Here is a 27,872-nt window from a genome sequence, read left to right on the forward strand (position 1 = left end):
AAGACTCACTATCTCAAAAGAGTAAATAAAATAAAAATACAAAGAACACGTGACTTAAAAAATGGGGAACGCTACGCGTTCGTCGGATGATTTTTAAAAATTATCCGTCGCCTAGCTAGCCGTCGGATGCCGATCTAACGCTCCACATTCCCGCCGCATGGTCAGTAGTTATTTCCTGAAACGACGCTCGAGTTGTAAAAACTTTCGCTTTGTTGCAAGAAATAAACTTTGGATCCGTTAATTCCTGAAACAACGGTCGAGTTTGAGAAAAAACTTGCTTGTTGTAGAATTATTTTTTTCTTCGTCTTTCTGTAACATATGTATTTTTACGGAAGAATTTTTTGCAACAACGGTCGAGTTTCAGGAATTTTTGCAACGAAAGTCATGTTGCAGCCGGGATCCATGCTCAACGGAGAGTCGGGCGCGCGAGTAGGGACGCATCTCCAGCGAGGCAAAGAAGCTCCCGGCGGCGGGAGCTCGCCGGCGTCCGCGCCGCACACCTCCTCGTTCGTCGCGCGAGGTGGGGATCCGGCGATCCGGTGAGGTGGGGATCCGGCGAGGGGCTGGATCTCGTCGGCGAGGTGGGGATCCGGCGAGCTGGCGAGGACCGACGGCGGTGGCGGTTCGCCGGACTCCGGCACGCTCGTCCCCGGTAGCAAAGGAGCCACGACGAGGAACCTAGAGTGCTCCAGCTTCAGCCCCCGTCCTGAAACAACGCTTCAGTTTCTGAAACAACGAGCCAGTTTTGAGAAATGGTTCGTGACTGAGGCGAGATCTAACGAACGAGCAGGCGGCGGATGGGTCAACCAGATCAGCCGATGGAACGTAATCTTTTCCCTTAAAAAAGAAGAAAACGACTCCGATCTCTGTATACCTATATGGCTATATCCCACGCTGACGAGCCTCCACCGTTGCCGCCACGTTCGAGCACGCACCGGAGGATCCGCGCGAGCTGCGCGCAGACTCCAGAGGGGATCCGCTTGATTTAACGCAGGCGCGTGCGCGCGCCCAGATGGCGGCGCCCTCGGGGAAGGCCGCAATGGAGCGGCACCAGTCGATCGACGCGCAGCTGCGGCTCCTCGTCCCCGGCAAGGTCTCCGAGGATGACAAACTCGTGGAGTACGACGCCCTTCTCGTCGACCGCTTCCTCGACATCCTCCAGGACTTGCACGGCCCCCACCTCCGCGAATTCGTGCGTCCTTCCCGTCTCCTTTACTTCCCAGATCTGCACACCATCTGTTCGACGTCATGCCCATACGGATTGTTTGGTCCTCTTCTCCTCTGCAGGTGCAGGAGTGCTACGAGCTCTCGGCGGAGTACGAGACCGATCGGGACGAGGCCCGGATAGCCGAGCTCGGGAGCAAGCTCACCAGTCTGCCCCCCGCTGACTCCATCGTCGTCTCCAGCTCATTCTCGCACATGCTCAACCTCGCAAATCTGGCGGAGGAGGTGCAGATCGCCTTTCGCCGCCGGAGCAAGCTCAAGCGGGGGGACTTCGGTGACGAGGCATCAGCACCCACCGAGTCCGACATTGAGGAGACACTTAAGCGGCTGGTCTCCGAGCTCGGAAAGTCCCGTGAGGAGGTGTTCGATGCGCTCAAGAACCAGACTGTCGATCTTGTGTTCACAGCGCACCCCACGCAATCCGTCAGGAGGTCCCTGCTCCAGAAGCACGGGAGGTGCGGTGATGGACAATGAATCCCACCCCAACAGCTTTCGCCTTTGTTGAGACTCTAAAGTTGCGCGGCGTTAATTGATTGTGCAGGATCCGGAATTGCCTGAGGCAGTTGTATGCAAAGGATATCACTGCCGATGATAAGCAGGAGCTAGATGAGGCTCTGCAGAGGGAGGTAAATTAAAAGAAACTTGTCAATTTGAAATGAGAATATTATAAAGTAAATATGATCTTCCAATATGAAGTGTACACCAAAACCTTTATTGACTAGTATTATTTTCGAATTAGCTGGAACAGCCCATTTAATATGTAGCCTGTACCCCTCTTAACTTTTATAAACCCACACAAACGATAGCTTTCATGACATATTCAACACAAGATCTCAGTATGATTTGAACAAAGTGGTCACATATCCATCTTTAGTCAAATAAGATAACGAGATAATGTAAATAATCTACTGCAACATGGTAGGCATAGCTTATTATATGCAAGTTTAAATTAAATGTATGTGGAAATGACTTCTTGTTTTCTACTACTATGTCCCATTACGTTTTTCTCTTTCGATTCATCTCTTAACACATTTCACAGATTCAAGCTGCCTTTCGAACCGATGAAATCCGCAGAACACCTCCCACTCCCCAGGATGAAATGCGTGCCGGAATGAGTTATTTCCATGAAACTATATGGAAGGGTGTACCAAAATTCTTGCGCCGTATTGACACTGCTTTGAAAAACATTGGGATTAATGAGCGCCTTCCTTACAACGCCCCTCTCATTCAGTTCTCCTCCTGGATGGGCGGTGACCGTGATGGTACTTTCTCCTATGCCACTTTGTACATCAGTAATCATTTAGGAAAGCGAATTATGCTTTATTAAGAGTTTATGTTATACGTACTAGACCTTTTTATGGGGAAGGTACCAGATTTCGTTGTGGTACATGTGAGTGTACTCCAGATTTTGGTCTGCACAAAAACGTTCTTAACATGGCCTCAAATGAAAAAGTGGTCAACATGAAAGCTGTGCGCTTCGCCATGACAAACAACTTTGCTTTTTGGATTGTCTCCATCCAAGGTCATATGCGACCTTCATAGCCAAAACAGTAAAATATAAGTGGGTATTACCATTGTGAAAGGTAAAAATGGTGGGTACTACCGTTGTAAAAGGTAAACGTGGTAAATTGATTGATCGATTGTTCAATATGTCATCACCTCATCTATATGAGGCGGCTGGACTTTCCGTACAACAACAAGAAAATGACATTAATTTTTATCCAAATTGTCAAACTAACCTAAATTGGAGCGCATAAGCTTGGACGTCGAATTTGGTTGGACTGTTTGGTCGTATCTAGATCCTTTGCATGTAGGATCCGAAATATGTCTAGAGGGGGGGGGGTTGATTAGACTAGTTGATCAAATAAAAATTTAACCTTTTTCCAATTTTAGCGGTTGGCAAGTTTTAGCGGTTATATTAAGTTCAGAATACCCTACACATGCAAAGTCTACAAGTATAGCAGTGGAAAGTAAAGACATGCACATGTAAGTAGAGGGCAGATATAGGAACATCAAACGTAATGAAGACATGAAGATTTTGGCATGGTTCTGATAGGTGGTGCTATCGTACGTTCACGTTGATGGAGACTTCAACCCACGAGTCCACGGAGGGCTCCACCCACGAAGGATCCATGAAGAAGCAACTTTGTCTATTTCATTATGGCTTACGTCCACGAAGGACTAGCCTTACTCAGGATAGATCTTTACGAAGCAGGTGATCTCCTTGCTCTTACAAACTTCTTAGTTTAACCTCACACCATTTGAAGGCTCAGAAGCGACACCTAACTAATCTAGGAGACATCACTCTTCAAAAGGTAATAGATGTGGTATGGATAATGAACTCCTTGTTCTTGTGTTTCAAAAGAACTCTCTCATAGGATTTGGCTTGATAGAAAAAATTGATTGGGTGTAAAGCAACTTGGGGAGGCTAGAAATCAAGATTCATATGGTTGGAGTGGAATATCTTGATTTCAGCACATGAGTAGGTGGTTTTCTCTCTGAAAATGAATGGTGGAAGTGTTTGCTTGTTTTGAGCGCTCTCTCTACAAATGAGAGGGAGGTGGATGAGTATATATATAGCCATCTTAAAAAATCCAACCGTTACAAAATTATTGCCCAATTCGGTGGAACCAAAGCAGAAACTCGGTTACATTGACTAGTGCAAAATGTGGCAACTTTCGGGTTTTCGATGAGACCGATATATACAACTCGGCGAGACTGATTCTGGTGACTTTGGGCAGATTCAACCCTCGGTGAGACCGAAATGAAAATCTCGGGAATTCCGAAATTTAACACTTTGACAACCGAAAGTTGGGACCTACTTTTCGGCTGTACCGAATGTGATCTCGGTGGCACCGAGATGCTAGGGTTTGGCTCTGGAATCTGTCAAAGGGAAAATTCTTGGAAGGTTTTTGGTGGCTAATCTATAAGCACTTGAGCAACCAGATCATCATAGATACCTCATCCCCTTTTAATAGTATTGACTTTTCTATGGACTCAAATGTGAATTCTCACATAAATATAAAATATAGAGTCTTGAAGCTTTTGCCAATTGATGTTCCAAACATCTAGGGGATCTCCTCTCACAATCCTACCCAATCCATTCATTGAATTTTTTCTCAAATATACTCGATAAAATTATTAGTCCAATGAAATATATGTTGTTACTAATTACCAAAACCACTTAGGGAGAAGTTGTGCTTTCAATCTTCACGTTTTTGGTAATTGATGACAACATATAAATCAAAACTTTGACATAAAATATAATCAATGTATAGCATCGTCGCTTTAAAAAGTACTCCCTCTGTCTCAAAATAACGGTCTCAAATTTGTACTAGCTCTAGTACAAAATTGTACTAAGCTTAAGACACTAATTTTTGGACGAAGGGAGTATGTGATAAGTAAGAGCTTCCCCTAAATTTATGCATTGTTTTAAATTTGCGTTTGAATGCAAATGCACAATCGATTAGGATCATGGGCCACTCTTTCATCTCACATACATCTTGTTGCCGCGCATAAATGATATGAATGGATTACAATGCACATAACACTAAATATGAGTGAATGATCATCATATAAATATCATAAAAAATATGAAATAGTAATACCAATCACAAAGCGTATGATCAAAACACCACGAAGTTTAAGACAAACAAAAGTAGGCCAAATGTTTTCAAAACTAAAGAAAAGCATCAAAAGCAACACACTCTCTCTTGAAGTCTTATGATCTATATAATTTCTCCCTCTTTGGCAACAAATCACCAAAAAGTTTGAAAGTATAGAGCTAAGCGTCGCTATGGGCATGGTCTCCTCCATAGGGCGATGAAGCTGCTCCGATATTCGTGGAAGGAGTCGAGAGAACAGTGTGCGCGAATGCTTCAGCAGAAGTCCTCTGGGCTGGTGGAGTTGACATCGGAGGTGTTGATGGAGGCATGGTAGAAGTAGCGCCAGTGCAGACACTAAGGGTCTCACATCCTGAGCAGGCACAACAGCAGATCGAGCCTGAGTCCTAAAATGAGTCTGGACTCGCAGTGTGGGGCTCTCATCCTCATCATCCGAGTTGGGCAATGGAACTACATCTACCTCTTGCTTTAGCTGGTTGACCGTGGTGGTCAGCTCAGTCATCTTGATGTCGAGGACATGAAACTTAGTCTTCACGATTCTCTATAGGCTCTTCTGGTTCTTCAACAGTTCAGAGATGTTCTTCTCCATTCCTTGTTGGGCAATGGAACTACATCTACCTCTTGCTTCAGCTGGTTGACCGTGGTGGTCAGCTCAGTCATCTTGATGTCGAGGACATGAAATTTAGTCTTCACGATTCTCTATAGGCTCTTCTGGTTCTTCAACAGTTCAGAGATGTTCTTCTCCATTCCTTGAATGGTGCTAACAAGGTAGGACATTGGATCACATTTTGTCTTTAAAACTAGAGCACTAGCGGCTCTAGTTGCCTCTGCCTCAACATCAGCCTGTGCAGTCGATGAAGTGGGATGAGAAGGATTCATCACGACAATATTGTCTTCGTAGTCTGGCTGGAGGGGCAGGTGTGGTCGATCAAGTAGATATTGGCTTATTCCAACTTTGGAGTTGATGAACATCTGAATCTACGGAGCGTATCCACAAGATATCTTCTGATCAGCAACTGTTCTCTTGATGGTTTCAACAATCATATCCATCACTCTAATCCTGGTGCGACTATCCGCATGATGCATCATGTTAATGGAGTTGAAGTAGCCTCGAATCATCTTGTCATCTTCAGAATTGGGCATCAAGGTGTGCCTTAGTATTGTGTTGGAGGTAGGAAGACCAACTTGCAGAAAGTAGACCTAACCAAGCTTGTGGGTCTTCAGATATTCCTTAGGGACTGGTGAGTACATGTTTTCCATAGAGTATGGTTCATCTTACACTCATAGTACACATCCAAATCTCCTTCCTTCAACTTTGGGGCTCTTAAGATGGTAACCCACTCATCAAATGTTGATTGGTATCTGGTGCCTTCAGTCATCCAACACTATCTTTGCATCAGGATAAAAATGAGCAGTGGAATAGAATTGCATGATCATCTCATCATTTCAGGCAGTCATCTCTCTGCCAACAAACTCTTCAAGATCTATCAATTTGAAGTTCTCCTGGACATGGGGAAGTAGTCTTCATTGGACTTGATGAACTTTCAATCAACATATCTCATGTCACTGACATCTGGGTTCTTATCAAGTAACACAGTCTCATAAAAATCTTGCTGCTCCTTGGTGTGAAATCTAGTATCAAAAACAATTCTTCTCCCCACAGCATATGGATCACCGACTCTCCACTTTCTGAGACCTTGATCCTTTCTTTCCTTCATATTCTCTGCAATGGGATGATCATCATTGTGATCAGAGGTATGAGCTTCCTCAACACAACAATATCCTCAACTTCTTGTGCAACATCTCTGGAAGTAGTACCCTTGTTCTTCTCTGCAGCAGAGATATCTCTTGTGGTCCTCTTGGGCTTGGGGCAACTGGCTTGGCCTTGGGAGCTGAGGGTTTAGCCTTAGCAGGCTTTCTGGGCATTGCATCAGCCATCAATTTCCTCTGCTTGGAAGGAGGGTTAGTAACTGGGACCTCCTGTTCCTCTTCTTCCTTATCATCAGGATACTCTGAAGTGGAAGGGTGCATAACAACTTTGGTAAACCTTCTTCTTTGCCTTTTTTGTCGTGACTTCTTAACCAAGACCTTAGTCCTCCCTGTTCCACTTGGTTGCTCTGAAGATAGAGGCAACCCTCTTTTAGCCGCAACAAACTCTGGATTTTTTTTGCTGCTGCCTTCTCTTTCCTTTCAGACTGTTTCTGGGATGTCACTTCATCTGGAACAAAGTCTGCATCCTCCTCATCAGAATTTCTTTTCTTCCTAGCCCTGGTGACAGCCTTGGGCAAGTCATGGGAGCTAGGAGTCCCTAGGTCTGAATAGCTTGCCTCAAGACTAGTGCCTGCATCCAGATCTACACTTTGCTCTCTGAGATTGTTTTGGATGTCATCTGAACCTGACATGGTTGAGCACTGACCCTGTGAATAGATGTAGAGGCGCAGAGAGGATGATCATCATAAAATTTAGATTTTTTTTGCAAATTTGAAGTCAAAAAGTTAGTTTTAGATTTTCACAGCGTGAGATTCGGTTCCATTGAGTTCCAAATTTTGGAGCTTTCGAGGCAACAAACTTCGTTAACAAAAACTTGGTCACTTGTTTCGGTTTCACCGATGAGTGACTCGGTCTCACCGAAGTTGTGCTCAGAAACCCTTAAAACCCCAAATCGGTAACATCGATAGGTACTTTCGGTTTCACCGAGAAGCCCTTTGTGCTATGGGAATCCCACATCGCTGATGCCGGTTTGTTTCGACACGGTGACTCCGAAACGCATACGGCGGAAACCTAAACCTAAATTTTCTCGTTCGTCTATTTCTAATGAATTTTCTTGTGGAGAGAAATGTTGCAAACTGCGGCTAGAAGAGAAATAAGTCCTAATATGCATGAACCGGAGGTTGGAGCGCAAGAGGGGTCGAAGTTTTACCCTAACTTGGCGAAAACTTAGCTACGGCGGCAACGGCGGAGACGATTCCGTTGACGGCAAAGGACTCCTGCGACAAGGGCGCACGAGAGGCAATGAAGATCTCCGGAGACGCGAGCGACGGCAGCAGTGGGGTGCGGGGCTTTTGTTTTGTTTGAAATGAAATTTCACAGTACGAACCCGCGAAGATATATGTTCCCACCTGCTATCGGTGACAATGTGCCAAATTTTTTGGTTCCACCGAGATGCCTAATTGCTTGTAGACACAATAACTCGGTGATGCCGAGATTTTGAGATTGGTGGTACCGAGATGGAAAACCTAGATCAACCCTAGTGCTTCGGTGGAACCGAGATTTGAGGATTGGTCACAGCGAGAAACACTTGGGAGGTTTTGGAAGTCAGTCCTTATCGAAACGGTGGTTCCGAGTGCTCCTCACCAGAGGGTTCGAGAAGTGCTTGCTCAAATTTTGTGATGAAGCATGAATAGAATTTGAGACGAGAAAGCATAAATAGCTAGAGGGGGTACCTAGGCATTCTTGTATATCCAATTGGCCAGAAAAATTAAGAGCCAAAAGAACAACAATTGGATGTCCTCGAAGGGATAAAAATATGCATACCAACACACTCACACAATAAGATGTCAAATAGAATATGTCAAACATGCACAACCACTCTAGTATCTACCAAGCACTTTGGCGATGATAGAGTCATCTATATATGAGTATATTGACTTAAGAAGCGAAGCAAGAATGCTTGATCATAGGTCATACTCATCGTTTAAGCACAATATGTTCACATCTTGTGGGATGCTTTGACTCAAGTCTTAGAGTAAAGCTTCCCCTTGATGTGATATCGCTTTTAGAGGGATAAACTAAGCTTGGGTTTTGTCGTTGAAGACTTCATGGAGGTGGAGTAATAGTGGATGCTCTTTGTTGATGAAGATCATCTTGAGTTGGGAGCTATCCTTGTTGTTTTGTACTCTTCTCATCTACATGGGTTAGTCCCACACAAGGAACAAATACAAGGATATCTGTGGATATGGAGTGAAAAACATGTATGTTGATGTCCATTGATACATTAATTACCTTGTCCTTTGCTTATGAACGTGGAAATTTATGACTCCTTGAAATATTGCATAAGGTTGAAGTTGAATGCAAATAGTTCTTACCAAAAATTAGTGATACGGGGCACACCCGTAGTGGTCGATCTTTTCACACTTGGAGGGGAGAGAGAGGAAAATCAAGAGAAACACAAGAACTTAAGAACAATCCTCAAATCACACATCCACTAGATCCACATAAACACAGGGGGATACACGATCCAAAGTCAACAGAAGGATACACGTAACGGTAGTCTTCCCTACGAGAGGGGCCTTGTATCCGCGAGGGGATCTTCCCTAGATTAGGGGCCTTGGCATCACTATGAATCTTCTCACATGGAGGACATCTCCATGGGAGGAGGATAGTAGATGGAGCCAAGCTCAACAAATGGTTGTCTAAACATTAGCTAACCCTAAAAAGGAAGAGGTGGTGGTCTACTTATAGTCCAAGGCGAGATAGGGGGGTACATGGGCCGTGGCCCAACAGCCTGTGCGCAGACAGGGCTCGGTCGTCCAAGAGGCTTCGGACGTCTGGAGGCTCAGAGGGGCTCGGACATTCGACGGGGTCCGGTCATCCGCGACTCTGATTCGGGAGCGAGGGTGTCGGAATTCCGGGTCATGTCGGTCGTCCGTCGGGTCCGGAAGTCCGAGCGATCGGTTCGGTCGGGGCAAGGCCGGTCGTTCGCGCGTTGTCGGTCGTCCGGGCGCTGTGGAGGGAGGGATTCCAGGCGTCGGTCGTCCGTACGTTGGGGCGTTCAGCTTCAGCTTCTTCTTCATGCTCCTTCGCGTGATCTCCTTTTGAGCACCTGAGTATGCAGAGGGTCTCCGCTGAGGTAGCGACCATGTCTCGAGTGGATCAAATGAATTTTGTTGGCGGAGTCACCCCTCGTGAACTTATCTAGTTCTTCTTCTTGGGAACCCACATCAACTTGATGGGATCCTTGGAGTTGAGGTAGCACTTGATGAAATAGAGCCAGTAGTGCCCTTGGGAACCCACTTGACCATGGCTTGAGATTCTTCTTTGAATGAGCCAGTCTCTTCTTAAAGCTTGTCTTTGCCCTTGAGCTTGTGGTCTTGTGGTGGAAAATCATCTTCCCATTCAACTTCATTGGCATTAAACTTTGGTTCAAAACCAATACCTTGGTTCTTTCGGTGCCATCCTTGCTTGCGCACAATCTCCTCAAATTGCTTATTTTCGACAAGACTCTTGTAGACACCTTTCTCTACAATTTCTTTTAATAAATCGTTTTCTTGTACAAGTGTTACTTGGCTAAGAGAATCATTAGTGGAATCAATAGAACTACTAGAAGCAACATCATTAGATTTAGCATTTTTATTGTTGCTACTAGATGAAGAACTTTTCTTGCCTTTGTTACTAGTTTGCTTAGAATTAACTTGTGCCACAAAAGTAGACAAGAGTAATCGTTTAGCAAGATAAAAAGAACTCTTCTTTCGAAGATTGTCATTGATAGCTTTAAGAAACTCATGCTCTTGCATTAAATTTAGCTTCTCAAAGCGTAATTTCTTATGAGTTCTTAGAAGCTCTCTATGATCTTCTTGAGTAGATTCATGAGCTAACTTAAGTGTTTAGTTCTTTAGTTAGGTGCTTAATCTTCTTCTTATCATTGTGAATTTTGACTAGCATGATTATTATCAAGTTCATTTTGACTAACATCACTAGTTTTATCATAGAACAAGTCATCATCTCCTAGCAAGTCATCCTCATCACTATTAAAGTCAAAGTATTCGGGGTGTGATACCTTGGGACCTTTATCCATGAAGCAACTTCCAATTCCTTCATTTGGTGAATCAAATAAATCATAGTAGTTGAGGAAACAAGTGCTAGTCCGGCAACACCTTCATCTTGACTATAGTCGGAGTTGGAGTGGTAGCTTCTCTTGGATTGGTTGTCGGTTTTGGAGCCGGATACCCATTCACCAACATGAGCTTTATGTCTTCTTGTTTAGCTCTTGGTGTACTTGTCCCTCTTCTTCGAGTCCTTGCTTCTCCGGGAGGGTCTTCGTTCATAGTGATCTTCTTTACTCCTCTCTCTTTGAGGTGACTCATCTCTTGAGCTTCTTCTTCTATGCGACCCTTCTCTTCTCTTGGAGGGGGCTGACCACTCATTGGAAAAGTGTTCGGGTTTTCCACAATTGTAACAATTTCGGTCACGACTAGATGAACATTTCTCTTCATATCTTGAGTTGGGGCTTCTCTCTTTGCCTCTATTCTTGTAGAATTTGTTGAATTTCTTGACCACGAGGCTTATCTCTTCATTGGTAACAAGATTGTCACTTGAGGTAGCGGGAGTGTCACTTGAAGCTTTGTATGCACCGCTAGACTTGTTGTGAAGCTCTTCTTTGTCTTTGAGTGACATTTCATGAGCAACAATCCTTCCAATGACTTCCGTAGGCTTGAGATCTTTATAGTTTGGCATCATGTGGATCAATGTGCACATGGTGTTGTATTTTCCATCCAAGGCTCTAAGGGTCTTCTTCATGATGAATTTGTCGGTCATCTCTTCACTTTCTAAGCTGGCAATCTCATTTGTGATGAGAGCAAGCCTAGAGTATAATTCTGCGACTCCTTCACCATCCTTCATCTTGAACTTGTCAAGTTGACTTTGTAGCACATCCAACTTAGATTCCCTGACGGATTTGGTTCCTTCGTGCATATCAACCAAAGTATCCCAAATTTCATTTGCATTCTCAAGAGAACTTATCTTGTTGAACTCTTTGGGGCATAGGCAGTTGAATAGAGTATCACATGCTTGAGCGTTGTATTGCAACATCTTCAATTCTTCCGCAGTCGCTTTATGATCCGGTTCCTCCCCATCACCAAAGAATTTGCCTTGTAAGCGACGGGGTTATGGCTAAGAATATGCATTTTCATTTTATGCTTCCAACTAGCAAATTTGTACCATCAAAATATAGACCTCTACGGTGGTAATTTTCCTCACTAGACGCCATACTCTCCTAGGTTGTGAAACCAATGCAATGGAGACTAAAGCTCTCATACCATTTGTAGTATCCTAAGTACGTCTACATGGCCGACGGGGAGGGGGGGGTCATTAGACTACTTGACCAAATAAAAACTTAACCTTTTCCCAATTTTAGCGGTTGACAAGTTTTAGCGATTATACCAAGTCTAGCACACCCTACACATGCAGGTCTACGAGTATAAAAGCGAAAAGTAAAGACATGCACATGTAAGTAGAGGGTATGGATAAGTAGAGGATAGGGATAGAAAATAAAACACAATGAAGACACGAAGATTTTTGGCGTGGTTCCGGTAGGTGGTGCTATAGTACGTCCACATTGATGGAGACTTCAACCCACAGAGGGTAACGGCTGCACGAGTCCACGTAGGGCTCTACCCACGAAGGGTCCACGAAGAAGCAACCTTGTCTATTTCATCATGGCTTACGTCCACGAAGGATTAGCCTTACTCGGGGTAGATCTTCATGAAGTAGGCGATCTCCTTGCCCTTACAAACTTCTTGATTCAACTCCACATGATTTGGAGGCTCCCAAGTGACACCTAACCAATCTAGGAGACACTCCCCAAAAGGTAATAGATGTGGTATGGATAATAAACTCCTTACTCTTGTGCTTCAAAAGATAGTTTCCTCAATACTCTCTCACTCTCTCACATGATTTGGCTTGGTAGAAGAGATTGATTGGGTGAAAAGCAACTTGGAGAGGCTAGAAATCAAGATTCATATGGTTGGAGTGGAATATCTTGATTTCAGCACATGAGTAGGTGGTTCTCTCTCAGAAAATGAATGTTGGAAGTGTTTGCTTGTTCTGAGTGCTCTCTCTATGAATGAGAGAGAGGTGGATGGGTATATATAGACATCTCCAAAAATCTAACCGTTACAACATTATTGCCCAACTCGGTGGAACTGAAGCAGAAACTTGGTTACACCGACTAGTGTAAAATGTGGTAACTTTCGGGTTCTCGATGAGACCGATATACACAACTCGGTGAGACCGATTCGGGTGACCTTGGGCAGATTCAACTCTTCGGTGAGACTGAAATGAAGAACTCGGGAATTCCGAAATTTAACACTTTGGCAACAGAAAGTTGGCACCTACTTTTCGTCTGTATCGAATGTGATCTCGGTGGCACCGATATGCTAGGGTTTGGCTTTGGAATCTGTCTAAGGAAAACTCGGTATGGTCAATTTGGAAAAGTTGGTGACACCGAATTTGACTATTAGGGTTTTGATAGACTATATTGTAGGAGACTTCTTGAGGGTTTCTGGTGGCTAATCTCTAAGCGCTTGAGCAACCAGATCATCATGGATACCTTATCCCTTTTTAATAGTATTGGCTTTTCTATGGACTCAAATGTGATTTCTCACATAAATAAAAAATAAAATGTAGAGTCTTAAGGTTTTGCCGATTGATGTTCCAAGCATCTAGGGGATCTCCTCACAATCATAGCCAATCAAATCGTTGAACTTTTATTGAAATATACTTGATGAAATTATTAGTCCAATGAAATATATGTTGTTATTAATTACCAAAACCACCTAGGGAGAAGTTGTGCTTTCACCGGAGCAGCACACATTTTTCAGTTTTAAGTCATCTTGAGATATATATAAGAACTAGCCAAGTCCAAGCTAGCAAGGCCCGAACAATTGGCCGGACTGTCCGGGACTTGTTCGGCCGACACTATATATATATTTTGGTTGGGCCTAACATAATATTTAGGATAGAACTGTTAGGAATAACCCATGAGGCCATAGGCCGGTATATATACATGTACAGGTGATGGACTATATGCAGGAAACCCCTTATATATTGGGATAAATACAAAAGGGTACATGGCTTATATTATAACTCTTAACACCCCCCTCAAACTCATGGTGGATGAACAACACTGAGTTTGGAGAGATAGAAGCAATGTTGTGCTCTAGTCTGGGCCTTCGTCAGGAAATCCGCAACTGTAATTCGGAAGGCACATACTGAAGAGCAACAACCTGATCCTGCACAGCAGCGCGCACATAGAAAGCATCAACACCAATATGCTTGCTGAACTCATGCTTCACAGGATCGCGCGCAATGCTAATAGCACATGTACTGTCAGATAAGAGCAGAGTTGGTGTAGTGACAGAAACACCAAAATCCTGAAGTAACCATTGTAACTAAGTCACCTCTGCCGTCAAAAGAGCCATCGCTCGCAACTCAGCATCTGCACTCGAACGGGAAACTGCAACCTGTTTCTTCGTCTTCCAGGCAATGAGAGAACCACCAAAAAAAACACAGTAAGCAGAAAGTGAACGGCGATCTGAAGGATCACTAGCTCACGTAGCATCCGAATAGGCCTGAAGCTGTAAAGAACTGGAGCGAGGAAAGAATAGACGGCGAGAGATCGTGCCCCGAAGATATCGGAGAACACGGAGGAGATGACTATAGTGAACCGATGTGGGAGCAGAGACGAACTGACTCAAAATATGAACCGGATAAGAGATATCCGGACGAGTGACAGCTAGATAAACAAGACCGCCAACAAGATGACGATAACGAGTCGGATCAGGCAGGGGATCACCATCCGTAGCAGAGAGGTGAACATTGAGCTCCATAGGAGTCTCAACAATGCGCTCATCAGTAAGAGCAGCACGAGCAAGAAGATCCTGGATATACTTTTCCTGGGATATAAAGAAGCCATCAGAGGTAGAAGAGACTTCAATCCCAAGAAAGTAGCGAAGAGGTCCAAGATCAGACATAAGGAACTGCTCACTAAGGCGGGCCTTGACAAAGGCAATATACTCAGGGTCATCCCCAGTGATGACCATGTCATCAAACATAGAGAAGAAGAGTCCGACCACGAGGAGAAAGGTGAATAAACAATGCTGGATCATGAACACTGGGTGAAAAACCAACGGTAGTCACCACAGAGGCAAAACGCTCAAACCAGGCGCGAGGGGCTTGCTTAAGGCCATAGAGAGAGCGACGAAGACGACATACCATGCCATCAGGAACAGAATACCCAGGTGGTGGCTGCATGTACACCTCCTCACACAGCTCACCATTAAGAAAAGCATTCTTAACATCAAGCTGAGAGATAGACCAGTGGCGTGTAGAAGCCACGGCAAGAAGTGTACGGACAGTGGTCATATGAGCCACATGAGCAAAAGTCTCGTCATAATCACGACCATGCTCCTGCTGAAAACCACGAGCCACAAGACGAGCTTTGTGACGCTCAAGAGAACCATCGGAGCGAGTCTTAACCTTGTAGACCCACTTACAAGTGATGGGACGGACTCTGGGAGGAAGGGAAACAAGATCCCACGTACCAGTGCGTTCAAGAGCAGCAATCTCCTCTGCCATCGCAAACTGCCATTCAGGATGAACAACAGCCTGATGATAAGTAGTCGGCTCAAGAACAGCAGCACCAGCAGTGGAAAATCCAAAACGATCAACAGGCGGACGAGGACGAGAACGCAAGCCATAAGTAGGCCGCGATGAGGATGACGACACATCCACAGAGGCATCCACAGAACGTGAACGACGAGTGTAACACTGAGGAGAAGACGGAACAATGGAAGGAGGAATCACCAAGGGAGAATCGGGGAGTGGCGACAAAGAAGTCACCGGAGAAGAAGGTGTAGAATCAGGTGACATGCTAGATGAGGAGACCGTGGAAGATGGTGGCGACAAATCGACTGGAGGTGGAGAAGCAGAGGGAGCGGAACGAATAGGCAAAGGCTCGACGGGTGTGATAGGTGTGTCAGGAAAAGTGAGGAAAGAGATATCCTCCACTGAAAAAGTCGAGGAAGATGGGCGTGGGTAGAAGGGACGAGACTCATCAAAAGTCACATCCCGAGAGATACGCATCCGACGACCGAGAGGATCCCAACAACGATAGCCCTTATGCTCATCACTATAGCCTAAGAAGACACACTCAACAGACTGAGCGGTCAGTTTGGTGCGTTCGCGGGGGGCAAGAAGAACATAGCAAACACAACCAAACAAGCGAAGCATCGAATAATCGGGAGAACGATAAAAAAGACGCTCGAAAGGAACACCACCCTGTAGAGCAGCGGAAGGTTGGAAATTGATGAGATAGGTGGAGGTGGAAACGGCCTCAGCCCAAAAATGAGGCGGGAGAGAGGCAGCAATCATCAATGCACGAGCTGTCTCAAGAAGATGAAAATGCTTGCGCTCAGCCACACCATTCTGAGCGTGAGCACCAGGACAAGAGAATTGAGAGGGAGTCCCTTGCTCAGCAAGAACACCACACAACATCTTAGAGATATACTCGCCAGCAGAGTCAGCACGGAACACACGAATGGGAGAAGAGAACTGAGTATGAACCATGGCAGCAAAATGCTTATAAATGGACAACACCTCACTACGAGAAGTCATGAAATAAAGCCATGTGTAACGAGAGAAGTCATCTATGAAAATAATATAGTATTTATGACCCCCTTTCGAAGCGAAGGGAGCCGGACCCCATATATCGGAATGAACTAAATCAAAAGGACGCTTAGACACTGACTCACTATGTGGATATGGTAACTGAATCTGCTTGCCAAGACGACAACCCTGACACTCTAAAGAGGCATCTCCTGAGACAGACCCCAGAAGACCTCGACGAACTAATGACGACAAACGAGAGCCACACAGATGACCAAGTCGATGATGCCACTGCTGGAAGGAACCAGTAGCCGAGGCGACCAAAGCGGAAGAACTGGCGATAGAGTGAGCAGCGGAAGGAACATGAAGCCAGTCCAACTCCCAAAGACCCTCAAAATCACGGCGGCGAGGACCAGCCCCAACCAGAGTGTGCGTGCGACGGTCCTGGACAGAACAAGAGTCAAGGTGAAGGATGACACGACAACCAGAATCAGCAAGTTGACCAGTGGAAAACAGATTCATGGTAAGTCGAGGAACATGAGCAACATCAGGAACAAAATAAGGAGTGGTAAGATTGCCTCTACTAACGACAGAAAGGGGAGTACCATCAGCGGTGAGGACATGAACAGGAGAATCAAGCGATCGAAGAGAGGACAGAGGAGAAGAATTAGAAGTCATATGAAAGGAAGCTCCAGAGTCTAGAACCCATGGGGATGTACCTGACTGTGTAGAAGGTGGTTGCTCAGTGCGGGAAGCCTCAGTCACAGAACCAGCAGTACCCGTCGAGGAAGAACCCGAAGCAGCGAGCAGACGCTTAAGTCTCAGAATATCCTGCTCAGTCAAAGCGATGGCTGAAGTTGTCGAGGTAGATGACGAGGTCTCTGTAGATGATGAGCGCGCCTTGCGCAAGTGTTTCTTCTTCGTGTAGCAGTTGGACTCAATATGACCATCATTGTTGCAGTAACCACAATATGGACGGGGGCGACCTGAGCCTCCAGAAGGTGTGGGCAAGAGCGGCGGAGCACTCGAGCGAGAAGGGGTTGGTGCAGCAGATGGCTTAGAAGTAGCCCGAGCAGCGAGCACCGAAGGAACCTCCAGCAAACCAGCACCACGTAAGCGAGTCTCCTCGGCACGAATCTCAGAAAGCGCCTCCATGAGAGAGATACGGCCATGAGCAAACAACTGAGCACGCCGGGGCTCAAACTCCTTACAGAGCCGAGACAGGAACTCGTAGACGCGATGAAACTCCAAGTTGGCTTGGACAGCCTGGCAACAGGGGCAAGTACGACAACCAACACTGCGGAGAGAATCAAGCTGGCGCCAGATAGCAGAACTCTCTGCATAGAAGTCATCAACAGTAGAGTCGCCCTGCTGAAGAGCATGCTCCTGACGGACCATAGAGGTATAAGGCATCACCCGAGGGTTCATAGCGCTGACAAAGGCGAGTCCACATCTCAAACACAGTAGGAAGGCCCAGAAACTCAGAGGCAAACTGAGGCAGAACGCTAGCAGTGAGAGCAGCTGCAGCACAAGCATCATCATCAAGCCACTGGGTGTAAGCAGACAGAGCACCATGATATGTCTGAAGAGCCTCCTCATAAGCCAAGACCTTCTCATCATAAGCACGGATAGCGTCCTCATCAGCAAGCTTAGCCGCATCCTTGGCAGCCTGAGTAGCATCCGCAGGAAAAGCCGGTGAGGTCGGCGGAGTGGGAGCCACGGGAGGAACCGGACATGGCGGACAACAGACCTCACCAGAAAGGAAACCCCATAGGCGGATGCCATGCATGTGAATGCGCATGAAGTCAATGAACTCGGTGTAATTAGTGCCATCAAAGATCACCGGACAACGAGGAACAGCAACGTAGCCGGATGAAGCAGACATTTTTTTTTGATATTTTTTTTTGAAGAAGTCAACGAGCCGCGTCAGACAGCAGGACTTGATCTGGCGAAGGCGAGATCAGATCGAATCCCTGGTAGCTCCTGGCGGCGCGGGCTGGGACCGGATCGCTCGCGGGACTGGATGGAGCGGACCTGCCTGCAGATCGAGTCCTTGGTAGCTCCTGGCGGCACGGGCTGGGACTGGATGGCTCGCGGGACTGGAGGGAGCGAACCTGCCTGCAGATCGAGACGGGGCAGCAGCGATCTGGAACCTGCCTGCAGATCGAGACGGGGCAGCAGCGATCTGGAACCTGCAGCGCCAGGCCGATCGAGACGGGGCAGCAGCGATCTGGAACCTGCAGCGCCTCGGCCTGGTGCCTCGCGGGACTGGATCGGGACGGGGCAGCAGCGATCTGGAGCGGACCTGCAGCGCCTCGTGGAAGGAACCAGCAGCCGATCTGGAGCAGCCTTTGAGACGGCAGCTGGACGGGGAGGAGAAGGAGATCGAGGACAGACTTCGATCAGGAGTAGGAGAGAAGGATCAATCACACGAGTTGCAGCGTGCAAAAAATTGACCTAGCTCTAATACCATGTTAGGAATAAGCAACTTGTATTCCCATGAGGCCATAGGCCGGTATATATACATGTACAGGTGATGGACTATATGCAGGAAACCCCTTATATATTGAGATAAATACAAAAGGGTACATGACTTATATTATAACTCTTAACAAGAACTAGAGGCTGTTTTCCTTTCCATAATAAATAATGTTAGAACTTATCTTATACTCTCTTGTTTCGTAGGAAATCCAAGGGTTACACCGGAGGTTACACGCGATGTTTGCTTGTTAGCAAGGATGATGGCTGCTAACTTGTACTTCTCTCAGATAGAAGATCTGATGTTTGAGGTATTGTACAACAGAAGTGCTTTTACATACTTTTACATACTCTAAGGTACTCTTGCAATATTAATTCCCCAATATTAAGAACAAAAGATGTCTTTCTAGCTTTCTATGTGGCGCTGCAGTGATGAACTTCGGGTCCGTGCAGATGAACTACATCGTTCTTCAAAAAAATCAGCAAAACACTATATAGGTAACATAAATTTAATTTTGTCAACAAGTGTTTTGGTCAATTTGCATAAGTGTTGGTCTGCTTATCAACCTAAAGGACAAAACTGGATGCTCTTTTCCCTTCTTGCTTTGCTCTTGACACGTGCAGTATCACTTTAACACGAAGAAACTTTGCACGGGTTTTCTTTTATATTTTAGCCATGTTTTGCCAGTTTAACCACATCAGAATTAGCTATAAGAGCATCTTAACTTAACTAAAAACTATATGTTTTAGTTCCTTTGCACATAAAAAAATGTGCATGCCTATTGCCATTTATTCCCTCTATATCAGAATATAAGACTTACATTTTGATACAGAAGGAGTATTATTTGCCACATGTTGTGGATCATCATTTAATTTTAGCTTGTCGGATGATTCGATAAGTGCATCTACTCGATCAAAATCTGCTAAAATATAATGGACTAGGCACGTTAACTCGACGAGATCAAAATGTTGATTATTTTTCGTTATAGAGATAAGGTATTGATATTCATTCTAGAGGCTGGGAAGTTCTCATTATTAACATGAATCATATATTGTTATTGTTGGTAGAGAGAGAGAGGTACCAGCTCGTGTCCATTCGTGCGTGTGTAGTGGTGCCTTACTCCAGACAGCTTCTGGTTCCTTTTTTAGGCCAGCCGCCCACATGGGCTTGGGCCCTATGGGCTAGAGTGGAGATGAGCGAGGCCCATATACCGGTTCAACACTCCCCTCAAAATGGTTGGTAGATATCTATTACCTCCAACTTGTCACATGCCAAGTTACAGTCCTTTGTTCCCAGTCCTTTTGTCAAGCAATCCTTAAACTGCTGCTCTGACATGAGTAAGGTTGATGATCCCAGCATCAAGTTTCTCCATAATGAAGAAGCGATCAATTTCCATATGTTTTGTCCTATCATGCTGTACTGAGTTATTATATCAACGCTTATGGCTGACTGATTGTGACACCACACCTCAAGGGTCCCTTCCTCAGAAGTTCCAACTCGCTCATTAGGTGCTTCACCCAGTATCTCACTCGACCCGTGAGATAATGCTTTATACTCAGCTTCTGCTGTTGATCTAGATGTAGCTGTCTGTTTCTTGCTTCTCCATGACACCAAATTTCCTCCCACAAACACACAATAGCCAGAAGTTGATCTTTTATCATCTTGATAACTTGCCCAATCAGAGTCACTATAGCCATCCACCTCAAGATGTCCACTCTTCGCAAACCACAACCCTTTACTCGGAGTGCTCGTTAAGTATCTCAGGATTCTGTGCACAGTATGAAGATGCCCACTCCTTGGTTCATGAATGTATCTTCTCACCACACTCACGACATACATAATGTCAGGCCTTGTACGACACAAGTACAATAACCTCCAAACTAGTTTATGATCATCTTCCTTATTCAGTAGCTCTCCTGATTGTTCTGTCCTTGGATGATTTTGTTCAATCGGAGTAGGGGGCTGCACGACGTCCCATCATGATGCCTATGTCACTCAAAAGATCCAAAGGTGTACTTCCGTTGGCACAAAGATATTCCCTTCTATATCCGGGCCACTTCAATGCCAAGGAAGTATTTTAGGTTGCCCAAATTCTCTACCTCAATTTCCTTGCTCAGATACCCCTTCAAATCTCTCTGTTCCCTTCTTATCATCTCTAGTGATGATAATGTCATCCACATACATGGCAAGAATGGTGATCTTCCTATCAGAGTGTTTGTAGAACATCGTGTGATCATTGTTACACTCAGTGATCATACCCCATCCCACAGACAACGCGTCTGAATCTATCAAACCATGCCCTTGGGGATTGCTTCAGTCCATACAAGGATTTCTTTAGCTTGCATACCTTCCTCGTAGTCTCTGAAGTACCAAAACCTGGTGGCATCTCCAATTCTCCATGTACACTTCTTCCTGCAACTCACCATGCAAGAAGGCATTCTTGACATCTAATTGATGCATCTTTCACCCAAAGTTTGCATCATATGAAACCAATATCTTTACTGTGTTCATCTTTGCCACTGGAGCAAATGTCTCATCATAGTCAATTCACTATAAATTTGACTTTATCCTCTGGCGACCAATGTGGCCTTATACCGTTTCACCTTCCCCTCAGGATTTTGCTTCATGGTGTAGATCCACTTACAATTATTGCTTTCTTTTCTGCCGGCAATGTGGTCAGCACCCATGTCTTGTTTTTTTCAGTGCTTCCAACTCCTCTATCATGGCTTCACGCCACTTCGGATCTTCCTTCGCAGCCTTCCAATCCTTTGTAACTGACACAACTTGAAGATAGGCAACAAACATTCTATAGGAAGGAGATAAAGCCTCATGGGACACAAAGTTGCCAATGTCATGGTCACAGAAACATCATCCTGTGGTGGAGCCTCCCCCCCCCCCCCCCCCCCCCCCCCCGCACCACTTGTGGCTGCCGTTGTGAGTATACCAGGTGTGTGTCAGATGAGCTATGCACTTGTGGCGGTCGTCATGAGTACACCAAGGGAATCTTCTGCCACCGATCCTGAACAGGAACAGGCAGAGTACCAATCTGAATTGTATTCGCAATTGGCTGGACCTGAACCTGCACATCATCATCCATCATCAGTGAGAGTATCAACCAGAATTGTACCCATCATTTGTGGACCTGAACCTGCACATCTCACCACAGGATCACCCTGAGTATGAGACACAACCTTCTCCCCCACTTGACCATCCTTCATAAAGTGTAACTGGTCAAGCTCTTCAAACAAGACTTGGGTCTGTCGACTCACCAGAGAATGGCTCAGACTCCTTGAAGGTGATATCCATACTAACAAACATGTATTTCTCAATGGGACACCAACATTTATACCCCTGCGGACTAGAAGAATAGCCCAGAAAAACACACTTCGCTGCTTGCGGATCTAACTTCCCAATAGAACGTCGGTGATCCCGAACAAAAAAGGTACAACCAAACAACTTCGGGGAACAACAAACTTAGTTTCTACAAACATCAACTCACATGGAGATTTCATGCATAGTATTCTTGATGGTGTCCAGTTGATCAGGTATGTGTCTGTCATAACTGCTGCACTCCACAAGAACTTGGGGTAAATTCACCGTATACATCAATGACCGAGCAACCTCAAGAATATGTCGATTCTTCCTTTCTGCCACTCCATTTGGAGGAGAGAGAGTTGTCTGGGCATGAAGTTTGATGAAGAATACCTTGGTTAGACAAGAAGGCCCCAAGGTATTGTTCACATACTCTGTGCCATTGTCAGTCCTGAGCACCTAAAACTGATTCTTCACTAAGGCATGCAAATTCTGAAAACAGCTCAACACCTCATCCTTGTGATGCATCAGATAAATCTAAGTCATACAAGAATAGCAATCGATAAAGGTAATTGAGTACTTCATTCCATTCATGGACACCACTGGGCAAGTCCATACATCCGAATGAATAAGCATAAAAGGAGATGCTCCTAAGCCCCTACTCACATGAGCTCTTGTGTGTTTGGCACATCCGCAAGCATCTCCTGTCAACTTGGCCTTGTCTATCTCACACATACATCCGGAAAATATTTTACTCATCTTATCAAAAGATATATGCCCTATCCTATAGTACTGGATCATCGCCTGCTTCTCCTTGTCCTCCATGGTCGCAGCACACATCAAGTCTGGCTGCACCTCCTGGTCCATATACCCAAGCCCCCTATGCTTGGTGCCAGTCCCAACTGCCTGTCACTCCTGAATCAAGCAACCGAACTTGTCAAGGATCATACAAAAGTTTATCTGAAAGAGACCAAATTGACAGGAAAAGCTGGCACATGTAAAACTGATGATAGGGAGATGGTCGATGCACTTTACTGTGCCAACCCCTACAACATGTTGTTTTGTACCATCAACAATTTGTATAGTGCCCTCGTGAGTAGGAGGATGCAATCAGCAGCCACATACAATATCCAGCAGCACCACGAGCAAGAGGCAGCAGCAGCAGCACTCCAGCGTCTTCAGCAGCAGTAACTTGATACCTTCCCTCTACTTTATTTAATTCTCCCTAATCTACACCTAGGCGATTACTGCTGTCTGGTTTGACTGATATCCTCATGCGTAGACAGGTCACACTATATGTCCATAAAAAGTAGGCATGGTTAACTTGGACTAAATACTTTAACCTGTATAGATTATATCATGGTCTCAGAGAAAACTTCAATAATTATATCTTGGAGTCATGGGTATTTTTTGTTTGGCACCGAAAATAATTTGTAGTTGTGTAAACTGCTTGATTTTACTCCCTTGCGAAGAATGTTTTGCTTGTTGAATCTGCCTATTATTAAGAAAATGTCTTTGCTGCAGAGTTCTGGAAGCAAGTTCCTTCAAATGAACCTTATCGTGTCATACTCGGTGATGTCAGGGATAAATTGTATTATACACGCGAACGTTCTCGCCATATATTGACAACTGGAGTTTCAGACATTCCTGAGGATTCTACTTTTACTAATGTCGAGCTGGTGAGCTCTTATTATCAGATGTGACTTCTTCGTGAATGTTGCCGCCATTAGTTGTCTAAAATTGTCCTCCTATGTTGCAGTTTCTCGAGCCTCTTGAGCTATGCTACAGATCTTTGTGTGCTTGTGGTGACAAACCTGTAGCTGATGGAAGCCTTCTTGATTTCTTGCGTCAAGTATCAACTTTTGGGCTTGCTCTTGTGAAGCTTGATATCAGGCAGGAATCTGATCGACACACTGATGTCCTTGATACTATAACAACACATCTTGGGATCGGGTCCTACGCTGAATGGTCTGAGGAGAAACGCCAGGTTTGGCTGTTGTCCGAACTAAGGGGCAAACGCCCATTGTTTGGTTCAGATCTTCCTCAGACCGAAGAAGTTGCTGATGTTTTAGGCACATTTCATATCCTTGCAGAGCTTCCAGCAGATTGTTTTGGTGCTTATATCATCTCAATGGCAACTGCCCCATCGGATGTGCTTGCTGTTGAGCTTCTACAGAGGGAGTGCCATATAAAAGAGCCATTGAGAGTCGTTCCACTATTTGAGAAGCTTGCAGATCTTGAAGCAGCTCCAGCAGCTGTTGCATGCCTATTTTCAATAGACTGGTATATGGATAGGATCAATGGCAAGCAGGAGGTTATGATTGGATACTCAGACTCTGGCAAGGATGCTGGGCGTCTTTCTGCAGCATGGCAAATGTATAAAGCACAGGAAGAGCTCATAAAGGTTGCAAAGCAGCATGGAGTAAAGTTGACAATGTTTCATGGAAGAGGTGGAACGGTTGGCAGAGGAGGGGGTCCCAGTCATCTTGCCATATTATCTCAACCACCAGACACGATACATGGATCACTCCGTGTAACAGTTCAAGGCGAGGTCATAGAGCACTCGTTTGGAGAGGAACACTTGTGCTTTAGAACTCTGCAGCGCTTCACTGCAGCTACTCTTGAGCATGGAATGCATCCCCCAATTCCACCCAAGCCAGAATGGCGTGCTCTAATGGATGAGATGGCTGTTGTGGCAACAAAAGAGTATCGATCAATAGTCTTCCAAGAACCACGCTTTGTTGAATACTTCCGCTCGGTACGTTCACCTATATCCAATGCTTTTATCATATACCTTGCAGTTAGCATGAACATGAAATCATCTTTTGCTACAAAGCTGCATGTTAAAAGGTTTGCTGGCTTTGTTGTTTTTGAGTTGTATGCCATGGTTTTCTGGTTGATTATAGAAGAATTAGGATGAACCTAGAATTAGAGTCTTCTGGGAGACTGACTCTGACCTTTCAAAGGCCTATATCATCTGATTGATTGTAGAAGGCACGCACGATGGTACCATGGACATAAACTAGGTTGAGCATATCTTTAATGATTTTATTATTTCAAACTAAAGCGTACCTTAAGCCTGCCCTGTGTCAGAGCATAAACTAGTGATGCTTTCGGCTACTACTGTTTAGACCCTTCAAGAGAGCAAATACCAATCCAGGGATATGCTCCTTTCTCATTGCTATGTGGACTGTCAGTTTTGATTTATTTCACAAAGTGGTCGGACCCTTCCTCGGACCTGCGCAAGCGGGAGCTACATGCACTGGGCCGCCCTTTATTTTTAGACATGTGCAGTCCCTAAATTGTGAGCATTGACTTATATTGAACGACTGTATGGTTGAAATATCAGCCATGTAAATGTCACTGAATTATATCTTAGTGCTGACTGAAGCTGGGCTTGAATTTGGTGGAGATCAAGAACACCTAATTTGTGCTAACTTGTGCATCTATTGTTTCAGGCAACACCGGAGACTGAATATGGTCGGATGAATATTGGCAGCCGGCCATCAAAGAGAAAGCCTAGTGGGGGCATAGAATCGCTGCGTGCAATTCCATGGATCTTTGCTTGGACACAGACAAGATTTCATCTTCCTGTATGGCTTGGATTTGGTGCAGCATTCAAACATATCATGCAGAAGGACATCAGGAACATCCATACGCTGAAAGAAATGTACAATGAGTGGCCATTCTTCAGGGTCACCCTTGACTTACTTGAGATGGTTTTTGCCAAGGGAGATCCAGGAATTGCTGCTTTATATGACAAATTGCTTGTGGCTCAAGATCTGCAGTCCTTTGGGGATCAGTTGAGGCAAAACTTTGAAGAGACAAAACAGTTACTCCTACAGGTAAAGTTCTAATAGCACGTAACTTGATATTACTATTACTAGGTCCATGAAATATACTTCCATAATGTATACGTAGGTTCAAGATGTAACCTTAGAGACTGTTTCAGTGTCCAAAACAACTCGGATCTGTATGCAATTTGTTGTTAAGCCTTTTACATGGTTAGTTGAATTCCTTATGATATACTCCCTCCGTAAAGAAATTTAGTGATCTAAACGCTCTTATATTTCTTTACGGAGGGAGTATAATGCAACTAATTACTCTTACATGGTGATGTTTACCAAGTTTGGGTTGGTGCCATTTTCAGAGGTAGATAGAATGATTTGTTCAAAATGTATTGACCTATACATATCAGACATAATACAAACAATTACCAGAATCTCCGCACATGGCTCTTCTAACCATTGTCAATCTGTCCAGGTTGCTGGTCACAAGGACGTTCTTGAAGGGGATCCTTACCTAAAGCAGCGGCTGCGGTTGCGTGAGTCCTACATCACAACCTTGAATGTTTGCCAAGCCTACACCCTGAAGCGGATAAGAGACCCCAGCTTCGAGGTGACGCCACAGCAGCCGCCCCTGTCGAAGGAGTTCAGCGACAAGGAGCCCGCCGAGCTGGTGCAACTGAACCATGGGAGCGAGTTTGCCCCAGGCCTGGAGGACACCCTCATCCTGACTATGAAGGGCATTGCTGCTGGCATGCAGAACACAGGCTAGGCCAGTATGTTGTATAAATAACGTCTTCCGCCATATGGTGAATATGTTTAGCTAGGTCGCCAATGCTTGTGAACTCTGGAGGAATTTGGCACTTCCGTGCCTTTGCTTATGTATCCGATCCAAAAGTCAAGGGGAGTTTATGCCTGTGCCGAATAAAATATGGAATAATGACAATTATGCTTTTCATAGTACAAATCAGCCTGTTGACAGCCGTCCGATCAGCATGCTGGGGGTCGTTGGATCAGCAGCAGCGAGTGACAGCTTCAAACGCTACGCTATTGTAGCCCGGTGCGGAGCTCGGTTCGGTCAGGTGAGCTCCATTGCAACCCGGCAGAGCTCCAACGCAGCATTGACGGGTTGCAGAGCTCCAACGCAGCATTGACGCTCCGGTTACCGAGCTCCATTGCAACCCGGCAGAGCTCCAATGCAGCATTGACGCTCCGGTCGAGCTCCATTGCAACCCCAACAAAGTTTCAACGACCCCCTCCTGGTGGAGTTCCAATGCAGCACGATGGTTTGGCGAAGCCTCAACGTAGGAGTTCCAACGCAGCACGATGGTTTGGCGAAGCCTCAATGCAGCACTGACGCTCTGGTTGAGCTCCATTGCAACCCCATCAAAGTTTCAACGACCCCCCTCCCGGTGCTTCACTCCAGCTCCGACAGCTCCATTGCAACCTGATGGAGTTCGACGAAGCCTCAATGCAGCACTGACGCTCCGGTTGAGCTCCATTGCAACCCCAACGAAGTTCAAAGGACCCCCCCTCTCGGTGCTTCACTCCAGCTTCGACAACTCCATTGTAACCCGATGGAGCTCCAACGCAGCACGGATGGTTCGACGAAGCATCATTGCAACTTGTCGGAGCCTCAATGTAGCACTCGCGCTTCGGTCGAGCTCCATTGCAACCCTAACGAAGTTTCAATGATCCTCTCCCTCCCTATGCTTCACTTCAGCTCCGACACACTCCATTGCAGCTCCAGTGTGCTTCACTGCAACTCCCGCGATGCTTCATTGCAGTCGCGGCGGAGCTCCAATGACCGAGAGAGCGCTCCAATGCAACTTCGATGCCGGTGACTTTCAACATCAGCAGCGCCTCCCTGAGGTTGCCTCGCATCATTGTGACCATGGACTTGTTGCTGCATCGTAGCACACACAGTGTCGATGAGCCCCAGCAATGCATCGCCCGCAGCGGCCGCCTCCCCTGCATGATGCGTACCCCTCGAGGTTGCAGCACCGCGGCGGTGGCGCGTGGGGCCTCACCGCTCTTCATCTTGCGATGGTGTTAGAGCATATTTCT

At 45.6% G+C, this 27,872-nt stretch overlaps 1 protein-coding gene across 1 annotated transcript; it reads left to right on the top strand.

Moving 5' to 3' along the window:
- The first annotated feature begins 873 nt into the window (after positions 1–873).
- Positions 874–26,772, top strand: LOC123403622 (phosphoenolpyruvate carboxylase 1). Its single transcript, XM_045097543.1, has 10 exons — positions 874–1,192; positions 1,288–1,679; positions 1,766–1,850; positions 2,264–2,486; positions 18,915–19,018; positions 19,118–19,205; positions 23,545–23,699; positions 23,780–24,778; positions 25,479–25,865; positions 26,284–26,772. The coding sequence occupies exons 1-10, from the start codon at positions 1,013–1,015 to the stop codon at positions 26,575–26,577; spliced, it is 2,907 nt and encodes a 968-aa protein (XP_044953478.1). The 5' UTR covers positions 874–1,012; the 3' UTR covers positions 26,578–26,772.
- Positions 26,773–27,872: the final 1,100 nt, after the last annotated feature.

Source organism: Hordeum vulgare, chromosome 6H, assembly GCF_904849725.1.
Source record: "Hordeum vulgare subsp. vulgare chromosome 6H, MorexV3_pseudomolecules_assembly, whole genome shotgun sequence".
NCBI lineage: Eukaryota > Viridiplantae > Streptophyta > Magnoliopsida > Poales > Poaceae > Hordeum > Hordeum vulgare.

Excerpts from the sequence above, each read along its gene's own strand:
- LOC123403622 (XM_045097543.1), top strand. The coding sequence starts at position 1,013 with ATGGCGGCGCCCTCGGGGAAGGCCGCAATGGAGCGGCACCAGTCGATC. Across the intron at positions 1,193-1,287 it reads GCCCCCACCTCCGCGAATTC|GTGCAGGAGTGCTACGAGCT; the intron begins GTGCGTCCTTCC and ends TCTCCTCTGCAG. Across the intron at positions 25,866-26,283 it reads CAAAACAGTTACTCCTACAG|GTTGCTGGTCACAAGGACGT; the intron begins GTAAAGTTCTAA and ends CAATCTGTCCAG.